Source organism: Lepidochelys kempii, chromosome 4 (assembly GCF_965140285.1).
Source record: "Lepidochelys kempii isolate rLepKem1 chromosome 4, rLepKem1.hap1, whole genome shotgun sequence".
NCBI lineage: Eukaryota > Metazoa > Chordata > Testudines > Cheloniidae > Lepidochelys > Lepidochelys kempii.
Window position 1 is genome coordinate 91,470,120 of NC_136383.1, and position 22,566 is coordinate 91,492,685.

A 22,566-nucleotide genomic window follows, 5' to 3' on the forward strand; every position below is an offset into this window, starting at 1 on the left:
GCAACACAGCTTCAAAATATACATTCTTGCTACCTGCAACCCTTTTAATAGTTGCACTGCTGCCTGATTGTCTCCAGAACTGCGACCTTCTCCTTTCTGGAGTCCCATCTCGCCCTTCTTCAATTCATCCAAAATGCTGCTGCTACAGAAATCATCCACTTAGCTTGTTTTCCCAACCAACCCTAGCTCATCCTCAAATCCCTTTGTTGACTTCCCCTTGCCTCCATCCTCAAACTCAAGCTCCTTGTCCTCTCTTTCAAACTCACGCAATCTGGCTTTCCCAAAACTCCTTCTCCTCTTCCCTTCCCTCTCTCACTGTGTCCAGGTGGCAAGAATAACCATCCCTTCACATTCTTCCCCCTCTCTCCTCTCCCAGGCTCACTTCAACATCATCTCTTTTCCTGAAACTCTCATCTCTTACCCAATCCACCATGCCTCTGTCCTCTTCTCCTTCAATTTCCTCTCACAAACTGCACCTCTTCCAACAGACCTATCTGACTCTGGTCTGTCCTTATTTCCCCCTACAGAGAAATGTCCTGATGTTCATAAGCTTTAGATACAATTTAATTATAAAGGTTGTGGGAGAAGGGGAAAACTTGAGACACAACTTGTATAACTAAAAAGGGTTTTAACGTCTCTGCTTAGCCACATTGTCCCTTCCTTTGTTTGTACATTGTCTATTTAGACTGTAAACTCTTTATGGCAGGGATCTTGCTGTCCTGCCTTGCTATACAGCACCTAGTATTCTGCTGGTGCTATACAAGTAATAAACAGTAGAAATAATAATTAATGCACATCCACTGCTCAGTGTTTTTCTTTATGATGAAGACCATTAATCAACAAATGAGAACATTGTGATCCAAGTGCCAGTGTTCCAACATGTTATAATTTAGCCTCAGATGCTTAGAACTGCATAATCCTCCTTCCAAGTCTATAGCCAAATTCCCATTGAATTAATTGGGAGCAGCATTGAGCCTGTAGGATTTTAATGCCTTATGTTTCCACAACTTTAAAAAATGAAATAAAGAAGTATGTCAGGAATCAGCACAGGGTGAAAAAGCCTCTGCTCCAGGAAGTGAATCTATCTGGCTTCAGGGTGGGATATAGAATACTCCTACACTTTAGTTGCTAGATGACAAATGTTGAGACAGTTGTACCTTTAGCATTGTATTAACTGTTATTAGTAATATGTACTCAAAGGCTACATCAAGGATATTTTTCAGAAATTAAGAAGTAGCTTGAGGGAGTTAGGAATTCATGTTGCCCTTTAAATAAAATCTCAGATGTTTGATGTTGGAGCTGTTTAAATCAACTTTAATAGAAATAACATCAGCTTTAAAACTATCTTCTCTGATAGCTTTTGATCTAATCCATAATCTAGAGCCGAGTTATCAACCGGATAAGGATGAAAATTCTTCATAAAATAAATGAGGTAATGAGCAATGCCTCTCTCAGTCCAGGAGAACCAAAAAAAATAGAGTTACATTCAGTCAGCCTCATCTCTCTTCACATCACTGCCTGCTTCTGAAGAAATGTTTCAGAGTAGTAGCCGTGTTAGTCTGTATCCGCAAAAAGAAAAGGAGGACTTGTGGCACCTTAGAGACTAACCAATTTATTTGAGCATAAGCTTTCGTGAGCTACAGCTCACTTCATCGGATGCATAAGGTGCAAAATACAGTGGGGAGATTTATATACACAGAGAACATGAAACAGTGGGTGTCACCATACACACTGTAAGGAGAGTGATCAGGTAAGGTGAGTATTACCAGCAGGAGAGCGGGGGCGGGGGGGGGAACCTTTTGTAGTGATAATCAAGGTGGACCGTTTCCAGCAGTTGACAAGAACTTCTGAGGAACAGTGGGGGGTGAGGGGGGAATAAACATGAGGAAATAATTTTACTTTGACCCATCCACTCGCAGTCTTTATTCAAGCCTAAGTTAATTATATCCAGTCTGCAAATTAATTCCAATTCAGCAGTCTCTCGTTGGAGTCTGTTTTTTAAGTTTTTTTGTTGAAGAATTGCCACTTTTAGGTCTGTAATCGAGTCACCAAAGAGATTGAAGTGTTCTCTGACTGGTTTTTGAATGTTATAATTCTTAACGTCTGATTTGTGTCCATTTATTCTTTTACATAGAGACTGTCCAGTTTGGCCAATTTACATGGCAGCGCAGCATTGCTGGCACATGATGGCACATATCACATTGGTAGATGTGCAGACTGCAATGAGAGACTGCTGAATTGGAATTAATTTGCAAACTGGATACAATTAACTTAGGCTTGAATAAAGACTGGGAGTGGATGGGTCATTACACAAAGTAAAACTATTTCCCCATGTTTATTCCACCCCCGACCCCCCGCTGTTCCTCTGACGTTCTTGTCAACTGCTGGAAATGGCCCACCTTGATCATCACTACAAAAGGTTCCCCCCCTCCCGGCTCTCCTGCTGGTAATAGCTTATCTTCCCTGATCACTCTCCTTACAGTGTGTATGGTGACACCCATTGTTTCATGTTCTCTGTGTATATAAATCTTCCCACTGTATTTTGCACCTTATGCATCCGATGAAGTGAGCTGTAGCTCACGAAAGCTTATGCTCAAATAAATTGGTTAGTCTCTAAGGTGCCACTAGTACTCCTTTTCTTTCTTCTGAAGAAATACACTCAGTTTTAAAAGTCAGTCTGTTATCCAATACAGTATAAATATTTGGCATAATTCTCTTCATAATGAGTGTTACATGCAAATGAAAGAGGGACTTGACTGAGGCAACCTTTTTTCCAACAGACTGAACACCACTGTCTCTTTAGGAGAGGTATCAGTCCAAAGTATGCAGTAAGGTGGAAGGGTTGACTCCTTCATTCCTCCACCATACTAAATTTCTGTTGAAATTGAGGAGACATTTGGGTACACCAGGAATCAAGGATGGGCCCAGAAAAAGGAAATGGCATGTGAATAGAGAAGACTGGGAAATTGAAACTCTTTCCTTTGACTGAAAAGGAGGAAAATTGTTGAGAGACAGAAGTGTATGTGTGTGATGGGGGGAAGGTTGCTATTTCTCTGAAGAACTGTTGTAAATACATAAGGCAGTCCAGGAATAAAAGAAGAAAAAGAATGGGAAATAAGTGAAAGGACCCAAGGAACAATATTTCTTTCTAAGGTTTCAGAGTAGCAGCCGTGTTAGTCTGTATTTGCAAAAAGAAAAGGAGGACTTGTGGCACCTTAGAGACTAACCAATTTATTTGAGCATAAGCTTTCGTGAGCTACAGCTCACTTCATCAGATGCATTCAGTGGAGAATACAGTGAGGAGATTTATATACACACAGAACATGAAAAAACGGGTGTTTATCATGCACACTGTAAGGAGAGTGATCACTTAAGATGAGCTATTACCAGCAGGAGAGTGGGTGGGGGTGGGGGGGAGTGGAGAAAACCCTTTGTAGTGATAATCAAGGTGGGCCATTTATTTCTTTCTAAGGTATTAATTGTACCCCATAGGGAGAGGGGAAGAATCCATCTATCTAAATACAAGTAAATGAGTGAACTGAAAGGGCCTAAATTGAAATTAATGGCAGTTTAGAGGATAGACACATTCATGGATGTTGTAATCCTTTAGGAAACTATTTCAAATTACATTGAGGTAAATAAAGCTTTAACATATACCAGGACATGGGTACTAGTTCTGACCAAATCCCATTTATATAATTATCGGCTGATAGTAAACCAAATTAATGTGTTAACTGCAATACATTATGGACTGACAGTACAGAAAACTCAGTGATAAATTTGAACAGGTGATGGTCCTTGAGAAGGTCTTTGGTCTCATACTGGCTTACTTTCATACCTTTAAAATCTGTGTTTGTTGTACTGCCAGAAAAGTGCCAAATCAGAGCAAGGGTTATTTTGTCCAGTGGCCCAGCTTAAATTTAAAATATGTAGAAGTAGATTTAGTAGTAGTTGTAGCTGAATCTGTTTCATGATATGGTATAATAATTTAACCCAGGAAATGAAAGAAGCCCCCTACAGAAAGTAACACCATCCCCTTCAACGAGAGGCTTTTTCTGCATTAAAGGAGATGATTGCTAATGGTGTTCCCTCATCACGAAAATAAGTAAATATAACATTTGTCTGTGAATCCAATCTATATTTTATAGAGCCTCATTAATTAGGCTATTTAAAATATATTTTGTTGTTATTTATTTGTATTTTGATAACATCTAGGAATCCCAGTCATGGTCCAGGACCACATTGTGTAGGTGCTGTACGGACACAGTGCAAAAATATAGTCCCTGTCCCAATGACCTTAAAATCTAATTAAAAATCAGATAACATCAAATCAATTAATGAATTAACAAAATTTTAAAAAACCCTTCAAAATAGTCATGTCAGTACGTATTGTAAATGTTTTGCTAGGAAAAAAGTTTTCAAAAAATCTACCGTAGATGAGAAGAAGTAAATATGGAACTTGAACATCTTAAATAGATATATAGTGAATGCTTTAGAAGGTATTATCTTAATGACATAGTCTTAATAGACACTTGTATGTTTTATATAGACCTATTAAAATGTGATAAACCAGGATATTTCCAAATTGCCTAAACAATCCTCTTGATTTTGAATCTAAGAGCAGAAAAGCTTTCCCATCACCAGAGTCAAGGAGAACATATTGTTTCTGAGTTTGTATACACTTAGTTTTACTAGAGGACTGAAGCAGCAATATCCATTCTTCTTCAGGTGATGGTCCCTAGGTGTATTCCACACGTGGGTACATATGTGCATCATGCACCTGAGTCCAGAATTATTTCACAAGCAGTGTCCATTGGCCCACAAATGTACTGTTGCTCTCCTTATGCTCTGAACCGGGAGTATAAAGTGTGGTGTGGGCCGACGCCTCTCCAGTTCCTTCTTACTGCCACATGGTCTGAATCAGAATCTTCATTGTCCTCAGCTCCTTTCTACTGCATTATTGCTGTAAATATATTGTATGTGTTAGTTTTTAGTAGTTTTTAATATTTTACAGTATAGTCTATCATAGTATAGTTAGATAGTGTTTTCCCCCTTTTCTTTTCCACTCAGGGAAATTCCCCCCCCCCTCCGCAAGATGTCTGGGATTATGCCCAGGGTCCTAGGTTAAAAACTATGTGTCCTGCCCTTACTCCTTTTCTGTGAGGGACAAATATCAGTGCTGCCTTTACTACCTGGGTGAGGCTCACATGTCTGCCAAGTAGAGCATCTGCTGCTCCTTTCCCCCCAGAACACATGAGGGTTGGGAACTGAGACTTAGAAAATATCTGATGGAGAAGGCAATGAGACCCCAATCAGATCTGGGCCAGGGACCTCATGTACATCACTCTCAGCAAGCAGGCAGTGCCCCCCCAAGCACGAGCTCAGAAACAGAAGCTAAGACTGCTAAGTCCAAGGAGAGGGCTTCCCGTAAGAGTAAGGGGCACTCTCATAGACATAAGGACAACTCCATCAAAAACTGCCCTAAAGAGAAAGGCTCCCTTCCCACCCCCATCAAAGTTAGAGGAGCCTGCAGACATGGGCACTGAGAACTTAGGAACCGAATAAATCTTCTCAGCACGAGAAGGTGACATGCAAGGGTATAGGTCTGATGGTTCTGACATTGGTTCTGATGGTTTTCTTCTTCTTTGTATGGCTGTTGTAAATGTAGAGTAACAACCATAATTTTACATACAGATGGTTAAGCCAGATAATTGTGTCTTGAATAGCAGAGAGTATTGATGTGATGCCTCCTTCGTATTTGTGAATCAGGCATTGAGTTGTTATATGTTTCGTGGTTTGCCTTGTGAGGAAAGGAATCCCCACCCAAACTTTCTCCAGTTTTGTCCTCCAGATGAGAGAGTCCAAAACCTTAGCCGGAGTTGTCAACCTGTAGTTGATGTTGCCCAGCTCTGATGAGTAGACGGAGAGAAGCCAGGCTTGTAGGCAACAAAGATGAAGCCTGGTGAATAGTGTCATGGGTGTCCCTTAATATATCTGGGAATATAAGAATTTTCCTATTATTAAACAAAACATTTCCTTTCCTTTTGGATGTATAAGTTGAGGAATGTTACTTAGGAGTAGGGAGGCGATATGACCACTGTACATGGCATTAATAAGTCCATGACTGGCACACTGTGGCTAGTTCTGGTTCCCACACTTTAAAAAAGAATGTTGACAAACATAGTAATATGTTCATAAAAAATCTTGAAGAATAGTCTGAGGTCTGGAAAAGCTGCCTTACAGAGTGAGAATAAAGATGATCAATCTGTTTGGTTTATTCAAGACGAGGTTAAGAGGAGACTTGGTCATGGTCTATAAGTACCTAAATGGGGAGAAGATTTCTAGTAATAGGGGGCTTTTTAATCTAGCAGTGAAAGGCATAATGAAATCCAATGGGTGGAAGCTGAAACTAGACAAATTCAGACTATAAATAAGGCGCATAAGGGTAATTAACCATTGGAACAACTTGCCAAGGGATGTGGTGGATTCTCCATTATTGAAGTCTTCAAATCAAGTTTGGATGTCATTCTAATAGATATGTTCTAGCTCAGCCAGAAGTTTTTGGACTTGATGCAGGAATTACTGGGTGAAATCCAGTGGCCTGTATTAAGTAGGAGGTCAGACTAGATGATCATAGTGCTCTCTTCTGGCCTTAAAATCTTTGAATCATGCAGCATCATGTGCATCACACATTTCCCAGTTGAAGGGTGATGTGACTAGAACAATCACAGTGACAGAGAAAGAAGCTAAAGCCTTGATCCTATAAAGGGATCCACATGAATGGTCCCTGACCCTGCAAGAACCCTCACTGAAGTCAATGGGGGTACACACTCCTGTGGAGTTTATTGCAGGACAGGGATCTAATGTATCTATTTTAGATATTACCAATTCACTAGATATTTTAAACATTTTGGATTCGTGACAGGAAAGATTAAAATCTTTCAGGGTTTAATAACAGAATAACAGTATCAACTATTTGTTCCCTTTGGATACTGAAGAAGTACCCCATATATGGATGTTTGATGCATGTGATAGGATATGCCAACCTCCCACTCTGGGTCAGCACAGAAATTATTTAAATATCTGGCTTGCAGATAGGTATTACAATCAGTTCTCCCTTGCAGTGTCTGCTATGACTGTCAAGCCTGGAGGGAGGATACTACAGCTGTAAGAAATAAGTAGGTAGGAAAAAGGAGATAAAAGGGATGAAGCAGGTTACAGAGGGTTGACTGTACTAGGATAGGGAGTGTTGCTCTGTTTTAAGCCTGGAAGGAACTGGATGCCTTGGGTCTGAGGCTTGGTCTAAACTTGTATATCTGCATTGCTCAGGTAGGGTTGCCAACCCTCCAGCATTGTCCTGGCGTCTCCAGGAATTAAAGATTAATCTTTAATTAAATATTATGTCATGTGATGAAACCTCCAGAAATAAGTCCAACTAGAATTGGCAACCCTAGATGTGCTTGTGAAAAATCCACACCCGTGAGTGACATAGTTATACTGACCTTTACCCTCCTCCCTCATGTAAACAGCGTTATGTTGGCCGGAGAGCTTCTTCTTCTGACATAGGTACCACTTCTCACGGAGGTGGAGTTATTAAGCCAAAAGGGCTCTCTCCCATCAGCTTAGAGCATCGATGCAGCTGTGCCAATGTAAATTAGTAGTGTAGACCTGCCCTGAGAACGCTAGTGTGCCTGGAAGAAAGAAGGAGGAGTAGGACTAGCTCATTAAGGGGAAGACAAGTTCTTGCTTCTAGGCTTTGATCCAAGAGGTTCCTCTGTCTGGGGTTAGGGCAGAATTATCTCAGGACCTCAATAAGGGTGGTTGAAGCTAGGCTGTCTGTTTTCCTCAGAAAATGACCAGAACTATAACTTGTTCATAAGATTTCATCTAGGATATTATAATTCAATAATTTGGATCTGAGCTCTGATTACTTGATGGGCTGGATGTTGGATATAACCCTAGAAAATGTCTAAAATGATTCATTTATAGCTGCTTTAAGATATAGAAAATAAGACTCAATTTGCCAACTCTTGTGATATTTATCACAAGTCTTGCAATATTTGGTGTTTTTCATAAAGCCCCATCTCCAGGAATCCTGTGATGATATGGGAATCTCAGCTTTCATTTAAAAACACAGGTAAGTTTCTAGCCCTAAGGTTGTGGAGAAAAGCTTGAAAACATGGCCCAAGTGTATTTAAAAGCTCAAAAAACAAAAGAGAAAAATAACTCAATGTTTTTTGTTTTTTAAAAATCTTATGGATTTTAAAGAGGTTCAGTCTTGCTCCCACTAAAGTCAGTGGCAAAACTTCCAATGAATTATAAGGGAACAGATTAGGGTCCGTCCCCCCACCATGTGTGTGGGGGATGGGGGGTGGGGAAGAGTTGCAAGAATTTAGATAAAGAACTCGCCAGCTAGGGAATTAAATGCTTAGACGCCATGGTGAAGAGTGTAATATACATTTCCACCTAAACATTGTTATTTTGCTGTAAGTGAGAAAAGTCTTCTTCATCTTGAATGCTCTGCTTAAGTAGAACTCATGCTTTTTTTTGGAGATTTAAGGCATTTGTTCCCACTAAAATTTCAGCACTGTTTTGGTGCTTCTGGCTCAAAAAGCAAGAGACAGAGACCAGATCTGGGAATTGACTCTAGGGCTGTTGTGTAGTAGTGGAAACAATGCTCAGGACTGGTCCAATTTTTGTGATTAAGGGATCCCAATGATAGAGTGTTGACCTAAAGAATGACTTTTAGGGGTGGCCACTTATAATCCACATAGGGCCAAATAAAGATGAACTTGTGGTTAAGGTTTTGGGCTAGAACTCAGGATATCTGTATAGCTCTGCCACAGACTTCTTGTGTGACTGTGGGCAAGTCAGCTAATCTGTGACTCAGCTTTAAAATGGGGATGATAATAATTCTCTCTCTCATTGTGTGTCTGATTACCTTGTAAGCTGTTTGGGGTTTGTAAGCTATTTGTCTCTTACTGGGGGTTTATCCAGCACCTACTACATTGGGGTCCTGATCTTGATGCGGGGTTGGGTTTTTTTGGCACCACTTTAATGCAAATAATAATAAGGTTTCCTAGGGAGAAGAAAGCTCTGCATTTCTATTGGAGCCCTCAAGGACCTTTCACTTTGCCTCTCCTCATGGCCTCCTGTTACATACAGCTTTCTTCATCCCCCAGTTTGAAGAGGATTGGGCAGGGTTCCCACTCCAAGTACTTCATTTCTATCATGGGATTGCTGTGGAGTGACACAAGGTAGTTACATGACAGTGCACATCACAAATTAAGCCTCTCCAGACCAATTTAGTGTATCTTCTTAATTAAGAGCAATTTGTTCTTAGGCCCAAATCCTTTCTCAGGTGAAAAGCTCATGAGGCCAAGCTGTGCCTTCAAGGGGAACAGTCCTCCCGCTCAAGCTGGAGAGCAGAAATAGTGTCACTCTGCAGCTGTTGCTCCTGCCTCAGAGCTGAACCAATTTCTGTACTACTTGTGCTCCTACCCTACCCACACACACACACGACTGACAGAGCTCACCTAGTGGCTCACTCTCAATTCCCGCTCCCCCCCACCGCCCATTGAACTAGACTCTACAGAAGCACTCATGCAGCATCTCCAGATCCTGATCACTCCCCCTCACGTAGGCTCTCTTCAAGATGACCTGCTTGGGGGATGGGGGAGATTTGTCCCTTGGACTGACCTAATACTGTAGTTCTTTCACTCCTGTGATTCTTTATTATGCTGAGCATTTTAAAAAAAAATTATTCAGAATTCTTTCTCAAATATTGAATTTCATGTTTTGGATGGTTTGAATCAAACTGATACTGAGCTCAGTAAGCTAACAAAACATTTAATCCTGACATGTGATGGTGGTATTACAAATATAGCTCCACAAGTCTGCATGGCACTTTCCCCATTCATAAAAAAGAGACAGTCCCTGTCCCAGACCTTAACTAAAATCTAGAAAATCAAATAAGGATGCCATCAGCAGTGGAAGTTAAGCTGTAAATATATCAAAATGTTATGAATGGCTATGAGTCAACATTAATGATTAGTCCTTTAGCTGCAGGAAGAAATATTAAGACCTTTGATCCTCTCACTTGCATGGAATGAAGTCATGCATTATATGTGCGAGTGTAATAGGTGATTTTTTTTTCTGTGGTGCTGTGTACTGCTGCATGTTCCCTCACTCATCCAAGATCAGAATCAAACCTTTATAATGGAGCATGCCTAACGTTAATACAGATGTTAAATCATCATATTATTCTAATGAATATATAAAATGTTGTGTACATTCCAGACAATACCATCTAATTATTTGAAAATGTGAAATGAAGCAGAACAACATGTAACTGAATTATAAAATAGAGTAAAACCAGAGGACGCAAGGGCTGCTTCCAGTGTTTGGAACAGGGCATTGTATTTTAACTTCGAGTGCTTTCTCTTGTCCTTTCCATGTTAGGTGTGTGTACGCTGTGGGCACTGTTGCCAGAGATTCCTCTCCCCCCCAAGTTTTGCCCGTAGGGCCGGCTCTAGCTCTCCCTGGTGCCCCACATCCATGCGCCCGTGTAAGGGGCACTGCTGGCCTCACACACTGCCAGTTCCTTCTTGCTGCTGTGACAGTTGCTGGAACAACTTTCTCGCATTTGCAAGCCTTCTCCAGTGGTTGAATTTGACTGTTTTTTTGTACTTAGTTAATCTTAGCGTTAGATATAGTTGGTGAAGTTAGATAATGGTCCCATCAGGGGACGTGTCCCAGGGACAGGGCATGCTCCGGTCCCCGGGATTCAAACCATGTGCTGCCTGCAATAAGCCCATGCCAGTGAGCAACGCTCATTCAAGCTGCCTAAAGAGCCTTGGGGAAGCTCACATCAAGGACAAGTGTAAAATCTGCTGGAGCTTCAGGCAATGAACCCAAGAGGACAAGGACATTTGTTTGAAGGCCCTGCTAATGGAAGCTGCATTTGGAGCTGAGCTGCTCAGATTCGGCACCGAGAACGTCGGCCTCAGTGTGCAGTGCTCCTCTGGCACTGTGCCCCCCCCCCGGCACCATTCTCCGTTCTCAGTGCTGAGAAAGTGGCACAAGAAGCAGTGCACTGAAAGGGTGCTCCCCGCTGCTGAAGAGGGACAAGAGGGGAGGGGCTGATGAGGCAAGACCCATGCCAGGCCACTTGTCCTCCCCAGGGCTGCATTCAGGGTGGCGATGAGTCCACCCGTAGTGCGAACCCGATTTGGGACCCACCACCCACTCCTGGGAGTGGCCAGGGCACTTCACATTTGAGAGTCCCCTCCGCACTGGAGGTGTTTCAGGCAGGAAGGGCCCTCATGGCCCTTCCGATGCCGCCGACCCCATGGGACCACCCGCCTGCTCCCTCGGAGCCCTCAAAGGTGACCCCCTCCAGAGGGAAGCCTGCCATGGGCCCTCCACAGTGGTCCTGACCCAGAACTGGTCTCCAACACCATGCCAGTCTCCGGCTGCCCAGCACCGATCTCCAGCACCGGTCTCCAGTGCCAAAGCATCAGTCGCCACGACATGCATCTCCCATCCAGGCACTGCTCTCCGGCCTCCCGCCATAGCCTTGGCCTTCAGGTGGGAAATCTTCATTGGACTTCATCCCTCTGCTGAGGAGGCACCATCATCCAGCCTATGCACCAGATTTTGGTGCCGGGCCATCTGTGAGCACATGGCCTCGGGCAGTGGCCGGTACAATGGCAGTACTGAAACCATAGGGATTCCTGCTGGTATCTAGGCCATATTCTCAGCCCCCATCTTCAGCGGTCTCCGAGAGGCGGGCTGCAGCCCCACCCAAACCAGTTCCGGATCCTGGCTTGGATTCCGACACCGGTGCCAAGACTCCATCGCCACCCCTGGAAAAGGAAGCCCTGGTGAAATTGGAGGAACCCTCTGGTAGTGGTGGCCTCCTCCTCTTCATCCCCAGATGAGATGGTCACAGGTCCCACTAATTTGTTGCTGCCGGACGACTTCAGGTTTCACCAAGAGCTCCTTAAACAAGTCGCTATGAACCTGGGTTTAGAGGTGGAGGAGCTAAAGGAGCCCACAAACAGCATATTCGATATTTTGGCTGCAGCAGCCCCCTGCAAAGTGGCCTTGCCAGTACATGATGGGGTGGTGAAGTTGGTTACAGCACTGTGCCAGACCCCATCATCTCTGCCTTCAATATCCAAGTCCTATGTTCCAGCCAAAGGGTTTGTATACATATATTCCCACCCTCCCCTGGGGTCCCTGGTGGTTTCTGCTACTAATGATCAGACAGACAGGGACAGGCAAGTGCCACACCAAAAAATAAGGATGCTAAACGGATCAATTTATTTGGTAGGAAGGTTTATTTAACAACTTCGTATCTCCAACCAGCAGACATTTTAATGTCTGGAACTCAATGGCTAAGTTTAAGGACTCCGTATGTCAAGAGTCAAAGCAGGAATTCCTGGCCATCATGGCGGAAGGGAAAGCAGCGGCCAAAATCTCAGTCCAGGCCGCCTTGGATGCGGCAGACTCGGTGGCTGTGACAATGGCATCGGCAGTCACCATGAGACATAGTTTGTGGCTCCAATCATTGGGACCCTCCCACAAGGTTCAGCAGTTGGTACAAGATCTCCCCTTGAAGATCTGTTCTCTGAACAGGCAGGCACCAGGCTGCATGGCCTCATGGATTCCAGGGCTATGGTGCAATCTTTAGGTCTCTACACACCGTCGGCCTTGAGGAAACACTTTAGACTGCAACAGCCACCCAGATTCTCAGGGCATCCCAGATATGAGCCCTGTAGAAGAAAAGGGAAAGGTTATAAACACCATCAGGGCCAGCCTTCCTCTTCCACACCTCAGCAGGGCACAAGTCAGTTCCTGAGCAGAAACAGGCAGTCCTTTTGAAAGCACGCTTGGGGATGACCTACCAGTCTCGCTCCCAGATCCATGCCCCCCTTTGGTTTCGAACCACCTTTCGCCCTACCTCCCTGCATGGTCATCAATCACATCAGACCTTTGGGTACTCAGTACCATAGCAGAGGGGCACATGCTTCAACTTTTGTCTATCCCTACACCTTACCCCCCTTCCCTGTCCCTCTTCAGGGGCCCTTCTTACGAGCAACTTCTCATCCAGGAGGTGCAAACCCTCCTGCAGGTGGGGGCTGTGGAGGTAGTTCCCTCAGAATGGAGAGGGAAGCGATTCTACTCTTGTTATTTCCTGATCCCCAAGGCAAAAGAGGACCTACAGCCCTTCCTAGACTTCAGAGTAAGAGCCGTGTTAGTCTGTATTCACAAAAAGAAAAGGAGTACTTGTGGCACCTTAGAGACTAACCAATTTATTTGAGCATGAGCTTTCGTGAGCTACAGCTCACTTCATCGGATGCATGCCGTGGAAACTGCAGCAGACTTTATATATACACAGAGAATATGAAAAAATACCTCCTCCCACACCTCAACAAGTATCTCAAAAATCTGAGGTTCCGCATGATCTCCCTGGCCTCCATAATCCCCTCCTTAGATCCAGGAGACCAGTATGCCACCCTCGATTTAAAGGACACATATTTCCATATCTTCATCTTCCGTGGACACAGGAGATTCCTAAGGTTCGTGGTGAGCCAGAACCACTATCAATTTACAGAGGTTCCCTTAGGCCTGTTGGTGGCTCTGTGAATTTTCACAAAGTGCATGGCAGTAGTTGCAGCCCACCTCAGGCGCTGAAGCCTACAGATTTACCCGTACCTCGACGATTGGCTGATCAAGTGCTACTTGTGAACTCAAGTTCAGGACAGCGTCAGTGTAGTATGAGCCACCTGTTGGGCACTGGGCCTCTTAATAAATTAGCAGAAATCAGTGTTGATCCCGGTGCAAAGATTAGAATTTATAGGGGTAGTACTTGATGCCTCTCAGGCCTAGGCCTTCTTCCCGAGGACTAGGTTCAAAGCTATGGTGGACCTAATCACCCGGGTTATAGCTCACCTATTGACAACTGCCCATGTCTGTCTACAGCTGCCGGGTCACATGGTGGCATGTACCTGTGTGGTACAGTATGCGCAGCTGCACCTCAGGCCACTTCAGATGTGGCTCACATTGGTCTATTGCCTGAGCAGACACAACTTGGACTCTGTTCTCACCATTACATTGCCAGTTCTGGCATCCCTGACAGGGTGGTTAGACCCAGACTCAGTACTGGCTGGGGTACCTTTTGTGACCCCACAGCCCACGGTGACTTTAGTATCAGATGCATGGAACCTGGGATGGGGTGCCCACCTCAGCAACTTCAGGATCCAAGATCTCTGGTCACAGGAAGAACTATCCCTGCATATAAATGTAAAGGAACTCAGGGCAATACACTTGGCCTGCAAGGTGTTCCTTTCCCGACTCTCAGGCAAGTTCATGCAGGTCTTGATGGACAACACGGAGTCAATGTTCTATGTCAACAAGCAAAGAGGGGCTCACTCTGTGGCCCTCTGCCAGGAAGCCCTTGGGCTCTGGGTCTTCTGTGTGAAGCATTGCATTCACCTGGAAGAATCACATTTCCTCGGGGATCAGAATGTGCTGGTGGATCAATTCAGCAGGTCCTTTTCCTCTTGCCATGAGTGGTCTCTCCACCCAGAGGTTGCCAGTTTCACCTTCCAGAGGTGGGAAATTCCCCAGGTGGTCCTGTTTGCCATTGCACAGAATGGGAAATGTCCTCAGTTTTGTTCTAGGCATGGTCAAGACAAAGGCTCCGTATCCAATGCCTTCTTGCTGTCGTGGACCAACGACCTGCTGTACGCTTTCCCTCCAGTTCACCAATTCAAAAGGTCTTCCTGAAGATCAAGAGAAATAGGGCAGAGGTTATCATGATTGCTCCAACTTGGCCTTGTCAACACTGGTTTGGCATGCTTCTGGATCTTGCAGTTCCAGCCCTGTTGGCACTCCCGCTCAAGCCAAACCTGATCTTGCAGGATCATGGATGACTGCTTCATCCGAACCTCGCCTGCCTGCACCTGACAGCATGGCTGCTGCATGTCTAATCCTGAGGAGTGGGCCTGTTTGGAGCAGGTCCAACAGGTTTTGCTAAGTAGCAGAAAATCCTCTAGTAGGGCTACCTAACTGGCTAAGTGGAAGAACTTCACTTGCTGGGCAGCCGAACAGAACCTTGGCCTGGCTCAAGTTTCCCTGCAGTCCATCTTAGAATATTTACTTCATCTGACATTCCAAGGTCTGGTGCTGTCATCAGTCAAGGTCCACTTGGTTGCCATCTCAGCCTTCCATCCTCCGGTCCTGGGCAGACCACTCTTTGCCTATGAAATGACAAGTAAGTTCATCAGAGGGTTGGAAAGACTTTACCTGCAGGTTCACAACCCAATCCTCCTTGGGACTTAAACCTCGTTTTCTCCAGGCTCCTCTCATGGAAGGTTGCATTCAGGGTGGCAATTACTTCTGCCAGGAGAGTTTCAGAACTTCAAGCACTGACATCAGAGCCTCCATATACTGTGTTCTTTAAAGATAAGGTCCAGTTGTGCCCCTACCCAGCCTTCCTACCAAAGGTGGTGTCACAGTTTCATATTAACCAACACATCTTTCTGCCTGTCTTCTTTCCGAAGCCTCACAGCACATATGAGGAAAAGCATTCACATTCTTTAGATGTTAGAAGGGCCCTGGCCTTCTGTATTGAGAGTACTAGGCCCTTCCACAAGTCGACACAGCTTTTCATCACTGTAGCGGATAGAGTGAAAGAACTCCCGGTGTCATCCCAGAGGATCTTGTCCTGGCTCACAGCCTGCATCCAGGCATGCTATGAACAGGCGAAGGTCCCACCCCCGCTATCACAAAAGCCCATTCTACAGGAGCGCAAGTGTCCTCAGCAGCATTCCTGGTGCAGATACCAATCCAGGGCATCTGCAGGGCAGCAATGTGGTCATCAATCCACACCTTCACTTCCCACTATGTCATCACCCAACAGGCTGAAGATGATGCCAGTTGTGGGAGAGTTGTGTTGCAATCAGCACATCTGTGAACTCCTAGCCCACCTCCAAGGGCACTCCTGGGGAGTCACCTAACATGGAATGGACATGAGCAAGCACTCGAAGAAGAAAAAAACATTACTAACCTCCGTAACTGTTGTTCTTCGAGATGTGTTGCTCATGTCCATTCCATGACCTATCCTCCTACCCCGCCATCAGAGTTAACAGCAAGAGGGAACTAGGGAACTGGAAGGGCGTGGGGCTGGTGGTGCCCCTTATACTGGTGCCTGGGCACTGGGCTCAAGGGGGCACTAGAGCCGACTCTACAGCTACCACTGCAGGGAAGATCTCCAGCAACAGTGCCATGGTGCGCACACACCTAACATGGAATGGACATGAGCAACACACCTCAAAGAACAACAGTTACGAAGGTTAGTAACCATTTTTTCCCCAGGCATGTGCACATTCATGATACAAAAGCTAAACTAAAGAGAACAATGGTGAGAAAGAACACATTAAAATATAGGAGATCAAAAAAGATAACGTTAAGGAGATGGGAGAAACTAGTATATAGGACTGTAATTGGAGGGCAAGGAAGTTCAATACATCTTATCTAAGGCCTAGCTTCACTAAAGGACTTAGGTGCCTAACTGCCACTTTAAGCACCTGGATCCCAGAATCAGCTGCCCTTGAATACTGTAGGCACCTAAACTCTCTCAGTGCCTAATTTTTTTCCATAAAACTTCCCTTGCCACAAATATTTCTGCCTCTGAACATGCACTCTGCAGCAGCACAGCTGGCATCCAGACAACTAAGCCCCAGAGCACTGCATGAACCAGGGAAATATAGGCATTGCTCCATCTAACTCAGCAGCAGGGCCTGATATTGTAAGCGGGCTCAGCCCTCGCTTACTGGATCGGGCCCCTATAGGTGAGTTTACACAGAATGCCAGAGGAGGAGGAGAACCAGGGGTCAGTGTACTCACCACACTGCAATTCAAATACCCCTCCACCTGAGGTGTGAGGGGGAGAAGGGAAGGGATTTGAACTGTAATCCGCCACCTCCCTTTGTTGTGGGGCTCCCTCAGTCTCCTGTTACAGTTGTTCCACTTCGGATAAATAATTTTTAAAAGTAATGGGGCAAAGGGGCACTGTCTCATGGTCTTCCCCCCAACCAAGTCATTCTTATGCTCAGGTTTTTCTCGCTGTGGCATAATGTGACATTATTTAGTCACAGTGGAACAGTTTCAGCACCCTGGCTTCTTGTTATAAAACAGCATAAGTGCCTACTGCCAGGAGCGGGTTTGCAGCTGGGACTCCCAAGTGGTGGGAGGCACCTCCCAGCAGCTTGGACTTAGGCACCTGTCACTTCAGCTTGGTGTCCTGCACTGGCTAGTTTAGGCAAGGTGTCACCTAGCGTGCTGGTTTTTGTGAAGCCCATTCTGAGGTACCTAGCTTCCTCCAGTCATTGTACAGCAAGCCTAACTCAGCCTCTGTGAACTCCGATGACTTTCCAGGAGCCTAAACGTTAGGCATGATGATACTGAGCATTGCCACTCCTACGCATTGTGTATCTAGCCCCAAGTGATTTTGTTTTTGTTTTTTTTAATATCACACGCCTCACCATGGTATCTGAGCATCTTAATAATAAACATTACTGATATAGTTATACTAATAATTTACAATCGAGGGCCTCCATAAAGGTTTGGCCACAAGGGCCCTTATTCCTGCGGACCTCAATGGGACGCTGCAAAGCTACATGTGTAAATCTCTTTGCAAGATGAGACCAATATTGCCATCCACCTGGAAGACAAAATTATATAGCAGTTCCAGACAGGTGTTTGGTTATCACACAGCATGTTAGCTCCCAAGAAGTATACAGCCAAATTGAGACTAGCAACTATAATCTCATGGAGCTTCATTGTATCTGTTTCTGTTTCCATTATACTCATACATATGATGTAATACCTTGTCTCATGCAAGAGAGGCGGCTCAAAGTCTCTTCCTGCAGCTTCTGCACTAATCAGTGGCAATTACCGCTAGCCATTCATAACATTTTGATACCGTAACAGTTTTTCCATTGGTAATAGTATTCTTATTTTATTTTCTAGATTTTTTTTTTAATCTGCGCACCTCACAATCTTGAATGCATTTAGCTTCACAACACCCTTGTCAGGTAGGAAGTGCGGTTATACCCAGTTTACAGATGGAGAACTGAGGCAGAGAGACACTAACTGATTTGCCCAAGCTCACACGGGACAACTGTGGCAGAGCAGTGAATTAAATCTAGGTCACCCAATCTAGTGGTCCTAACCACTGGACTATATTTCCTTCCCATTGTTTCTGCAGTATTCCCTGTATACTGAGTCATTAGTGCAGCTTATGCATTAGTGATTTTTCTTGTATGTTATCAGCAATCCCGGATAGCTCTTAGTCCACATCCAAGTGTTTGCTGCAGAGGAAGGACATGGTAGGTGTGGGCTTAAACTGTGGCTAGTTGCTGGTGCCGCTAGGTGTCAGGTTGCATCCTTGGCCTTCTTTTCTTCTGTAGAGGAACATGTCATATGTGTGCTGCCATAGTACGAACATTGATATCAAGGTGTCTGCCAAAAAAGCAAGAGAGACTCAAGGTCATCTTAATTTTTTTTAAAACTATTCAGTTCATAATGGTGGCAACAACAACAGTGTGTGATATTGGCCATGTTCGCTACGTGTGACTGTAATGTACATGCATACCTCAAGGCGTAAACAAACCCAACGGAACGCATTGGCTATAAGCTGAGGTTTTGAGTGAATTACCTCAGAGGGAAATGGTCTACCAAAAGGTCTTGAGGCTGAGAGGTTAGGATTTGAGTGGGTAAAGAGCTGAGGTTTGATCTGATTCCTCCTTTTCTTTTACGAACAGGTTTACCCATGCTTAATAAGATTTCATCTTTCAAAAGAGACAAGTGAAGAAAAGGGGTGGGAGTGAGGAAATGGGAAGTAGTAAAAGTGTTTAAGTAGTAAAAATAAACAAGGAACCCTTAGAGCTAACTTTCTCTCCCATCTGCATAAAGCCAAGTAGGACAAAACTACAGAAGAATGTGTTTGTATTGTGTACACCTAAACTAGCTAAACATTTAAGCAGCCTCAGTCCACTAGAAGCCTCTTTCCCAGTGGCCCTCACCATACTATCACCACCCACTGGGGCAGAGAGAGAAAAAATGAGTCAATAGCCTAGTGTGGCTAGTGCATTTACTTGGGTTTAAGGCCCACTCCTCTCCTCAGCATTTGCTACTGGCTAGTTTAGGCAGCTCCCTGCTTAGCTTGCTGGCTTCTGTGAATCCCAGTCTTAGATGTGATCTACGCCTAAAAATTAGATTGACCTAGCACGCTTGCTCAGAGCTGTGAAAAATGTCACGTGCCTGAACTCTGTAGTTAGGTTGACCTAATCCCTAGTACAGATGCACCTGGAAGAATTCTTCTGTCCACCTAGTTACGGCGTCTCAGAGAGGTGGCTTAACTACATCAGTGGAGAAACCCCTTCCATCAGTGCGGGCAGTCTTCACACCACAGTGGCATAGCTGCAGCTGTGCTGCTCTAGCACTTGTAGTGTAGAAATAGCCATAGGTACTTAGTCCTCCCCTTGCACCATAAAGGGAACCTGGAACCCTAATTCATGGGTGTGAATTCCACTGAGTGGCAGGGGCCCTAAAAATTAGGTGCTGCAATGCTGAGCCTAAGCCTTCAAGTTGCTTATAGGGAATGATTAGGAAACAACCAAAATAGTGCAGGGGGAGTGAAGGAAATCAGGAAGAGGTGCAGAGGTGACTCTTGTTCTAAGAAAAGGAAATACGGATATGAGCATAGAGATCACCACAATCAAGGGCCTTGTTGGAGGCCCCTACAGTGGCCTGGACACTTTTCCTTGCCAGTACAAATATTTCAGTGTTGCATCAAGGACAAAGAATTTATCATTCGTGAACTATGGAAGCGAGAAGAGGAGAACGTAATCTGCCTTATTTAAATATACTTTCTGCCCTTGTTCACATTTTCAGAGATGCTGGAGTAGGTGCCAGTGAATGGAAACACATAACTCTGTGTATACAGAGCCAGAATCTCTGTTGGGGTGTATCTGATTTGGGCTACACCTTTGGCTCTAAAGCTGGTTTGAGCAGCTCAGTGAGGGTAAGTATGAGGCTGATTCTCCCTTTGGATGAGGCTGAGATAGGGTTTGTTGCACCATGCTTAAGGCCCTACCAAATTCACGGTCTGTTTTGGTCAATTTCACGGTCATAGGATTTTAAAAATCATAAATTTCAAGATTTCAGCTATTTAAATCTGAAATTTTACGATATTGTAACTGTAGGGATCTTGACTGAAAAAGGAGTTGTGGGGGCTCGCAAGTTATTGTAGGTGGGATTGTGATACTGCTACCCTTACTTCTGCACTGCTGCTGGCGGCTGCGCTGCCTTCAGAGCTGGGCAGCTGGAGAGCGGCAACTGAGAGCCGGGAGCCCAGCTCTGAAGGCAGAGCCACCGCCAGCAGCAGCACAGAGCTAAGGAGGGCACGGTATGGGATTGCCCCCCTTACTTCTGCGCTGCTGCCTGCAGAGCTGGGCCCTCAGTCAGCAGCCACCACTCTCTAGCCACCCAGCTCTGAAGGCAGCAGTGCAGAAGAGTGGCAATACCATACTATTGCACCCTTATTTCTGCGCTGCCTTCAGAGCTGGGTGACCGGAGAGTGGTGGCTGTTGGCTAGGCGCCCAGCTCTGAAGGCAGCAGCGCAGAAGTAAGGGTGGCAATACTGCAAACCCCCTAAAATAACCATGCTACCCTTGCTGCAACTCCCTTTTGGGTCAGCCTTCCCCCCCCCATTTGAGAAACATTGGTCTCCCCCAGGAAATCTGTATAGTATAGGGTAAAAGCACACAAAAGACCAGATTTCACAGTTCGTGACATGTTTTTGATGTCCATGAATTTGGTAGGGCCCTAACCATGCTGTTTATCCCCCTCCCCCAAGTGCCATAGCAGGCCAAGTGAGCAGGGTTGGGACATCCCTGTATTAGGAGGATGAGGGCAACCACTTGGGAGCTGGGAGACCTTCTCCACATCAGCGGGGAGAAGTGAACCCCAGTCTCCCACATCCTGGGGAAGTGCTCTGATGACTGGGATAAAGGCTAAAAGGGTGGTACCAGCACCTCCTTGGTTTTGCTTGAAAGAGGACGGAATTGCTGAGGCACTTGGAGTGTTCATGCCTCTGGATCCTGAGTAGACACAGGTGGCTAGGTGCCTTAAAGGGGTCGGGCTTAGGCCACACCATGCTCCTTGGCACTTCTTATTAGCTAGATTAGGCAGCTGCTGGCTGGCTTGTAAGAGTTCCATTAGGCACCTAACTTTCCATATATTGTACTTAGGCACCTAACTTAGGGTTGTAAATTACACTAGGCCACAGACTGCCTAAGTCCCCTTTGTGAATTCCACACACTGAACCTGTGCAGATAGTTGATGGGCCTGAGCTAAATTTCAGTGGTATAATTGTCTCCAGATAGGAGTGGTATGCAACCTACACTAGGCATTTCTCATTTGAACATACCAGGAAGAAAAAGATACTGGTATGTTTTTCTCTGCCTGTGAAGGAGCAATCAGCTCCCATGAGGCACATCCGTAGGTGGTGGATAGGGGAACATCCGGTAGATAATAATCCTGTAGAACAGCTGCAAATGTTCAATAAGCAATGTCAGATCAACCCCCATGTCAACAGTGGATGGTGGAGTAGCTGGTGGCGCTGCTACATAGGCCCCATGACAAAGATGTCAAAGCGAATAAAAAACACCTTAAAATAAGTCTTGGTGGGGTTCATCAGGAAAAGGAAAACTGATTTCACACCAAAGGTGTCACTTGATGGCTTGGACATCCAACCTGTAAAGCTCATCCAATAGATATGCTTCACCAGCCTGGAATAGTGAAGTGGGAAGAAAGGGGAGTATGTTTTTCTCTGCTGCACCCTAAATTGTAGCATTGTCGTGTGATGGTAGTTTCTTTTCACAAAGTTTTTGTGGGGAGAGGAGAAGAGAAAAGATGATGTTAGAATTTGATTATGAAATTTTAGTATTTGATAAATACATTGTAGTGGAGCAACTTGAACTAAGCCTTCAAATTCAGTACTGAAACTTCCTTTGGGTTTGAAAATGCCATTAAATACAGGTTGAGGACAGATAGGGAAAATACTGAATTCAGCAAGATTGAGGGATGAATGAATAGCTTTTTTGGGTCACAGTGATGTAGACCTTAAACCTATTCCATCTAGACCAGTGGTTCTCAAACTTTTGTACTGGTGCCCCCTTTCACAGAGCAAGCCTCTGCATGCGACCCCCCCTTAGAAATTAAAACCACTTTAAAAAGTAGTTTTCAGAGTACCACTATTATAAATGCTGGAAGCGAAGCAGGGTTTGGGGTGGAGGCTGACAGCTCATGACCCCCGCCCCCCATGCAATAACTTCATGACCCCCCGAGAGGGTCACAACCCCTGATCTAGACACAACTGAACTAGACACGTGTCCTCTTGAAAAGAGATTACAGCTAAACTGCCCGTAGATGTCACTCTAGCATTGGACGAGCTTTTTGTATAGGAGCATGTTAAATATTACACGGGTA

General features: G+C 44.9%; 1 protein-coding gene and 1 long non-coding RNA gene across 3 annotated transcripts in view; one reads left to right on the forward strand and one right to left on the reverse strand.

Annotated features, from left to right (window-relative positions):
• LOC144930512 (uncharacterized) overlaps positions 1 to 22,566 on the forward strand; it is a 71,014-nt gene that overhangs the window by 15,453 nt on the left and 32,995 nt on the right. The window lies entirely within an intron of this gene.
• Positions 12,412 to 22,566, reverse strand: part of SLAIN2 (SLAIN motif family member 2) — a 79,108-nt gene continuing 68,953 nt past the window's right edge. The window contains exon 7 of the mRNA XM_078852563.1: positions 12,412 to 12,779. Coding sequence (XP_078708689.1) covers positions 12,757 to 12,779 — 23 coding nt within the window. The 3' untranslated portion in view covers positions 12,412 to 12,756. The remainder of the gene's footprint in view (positions 12,780 to 22,566) is intronic.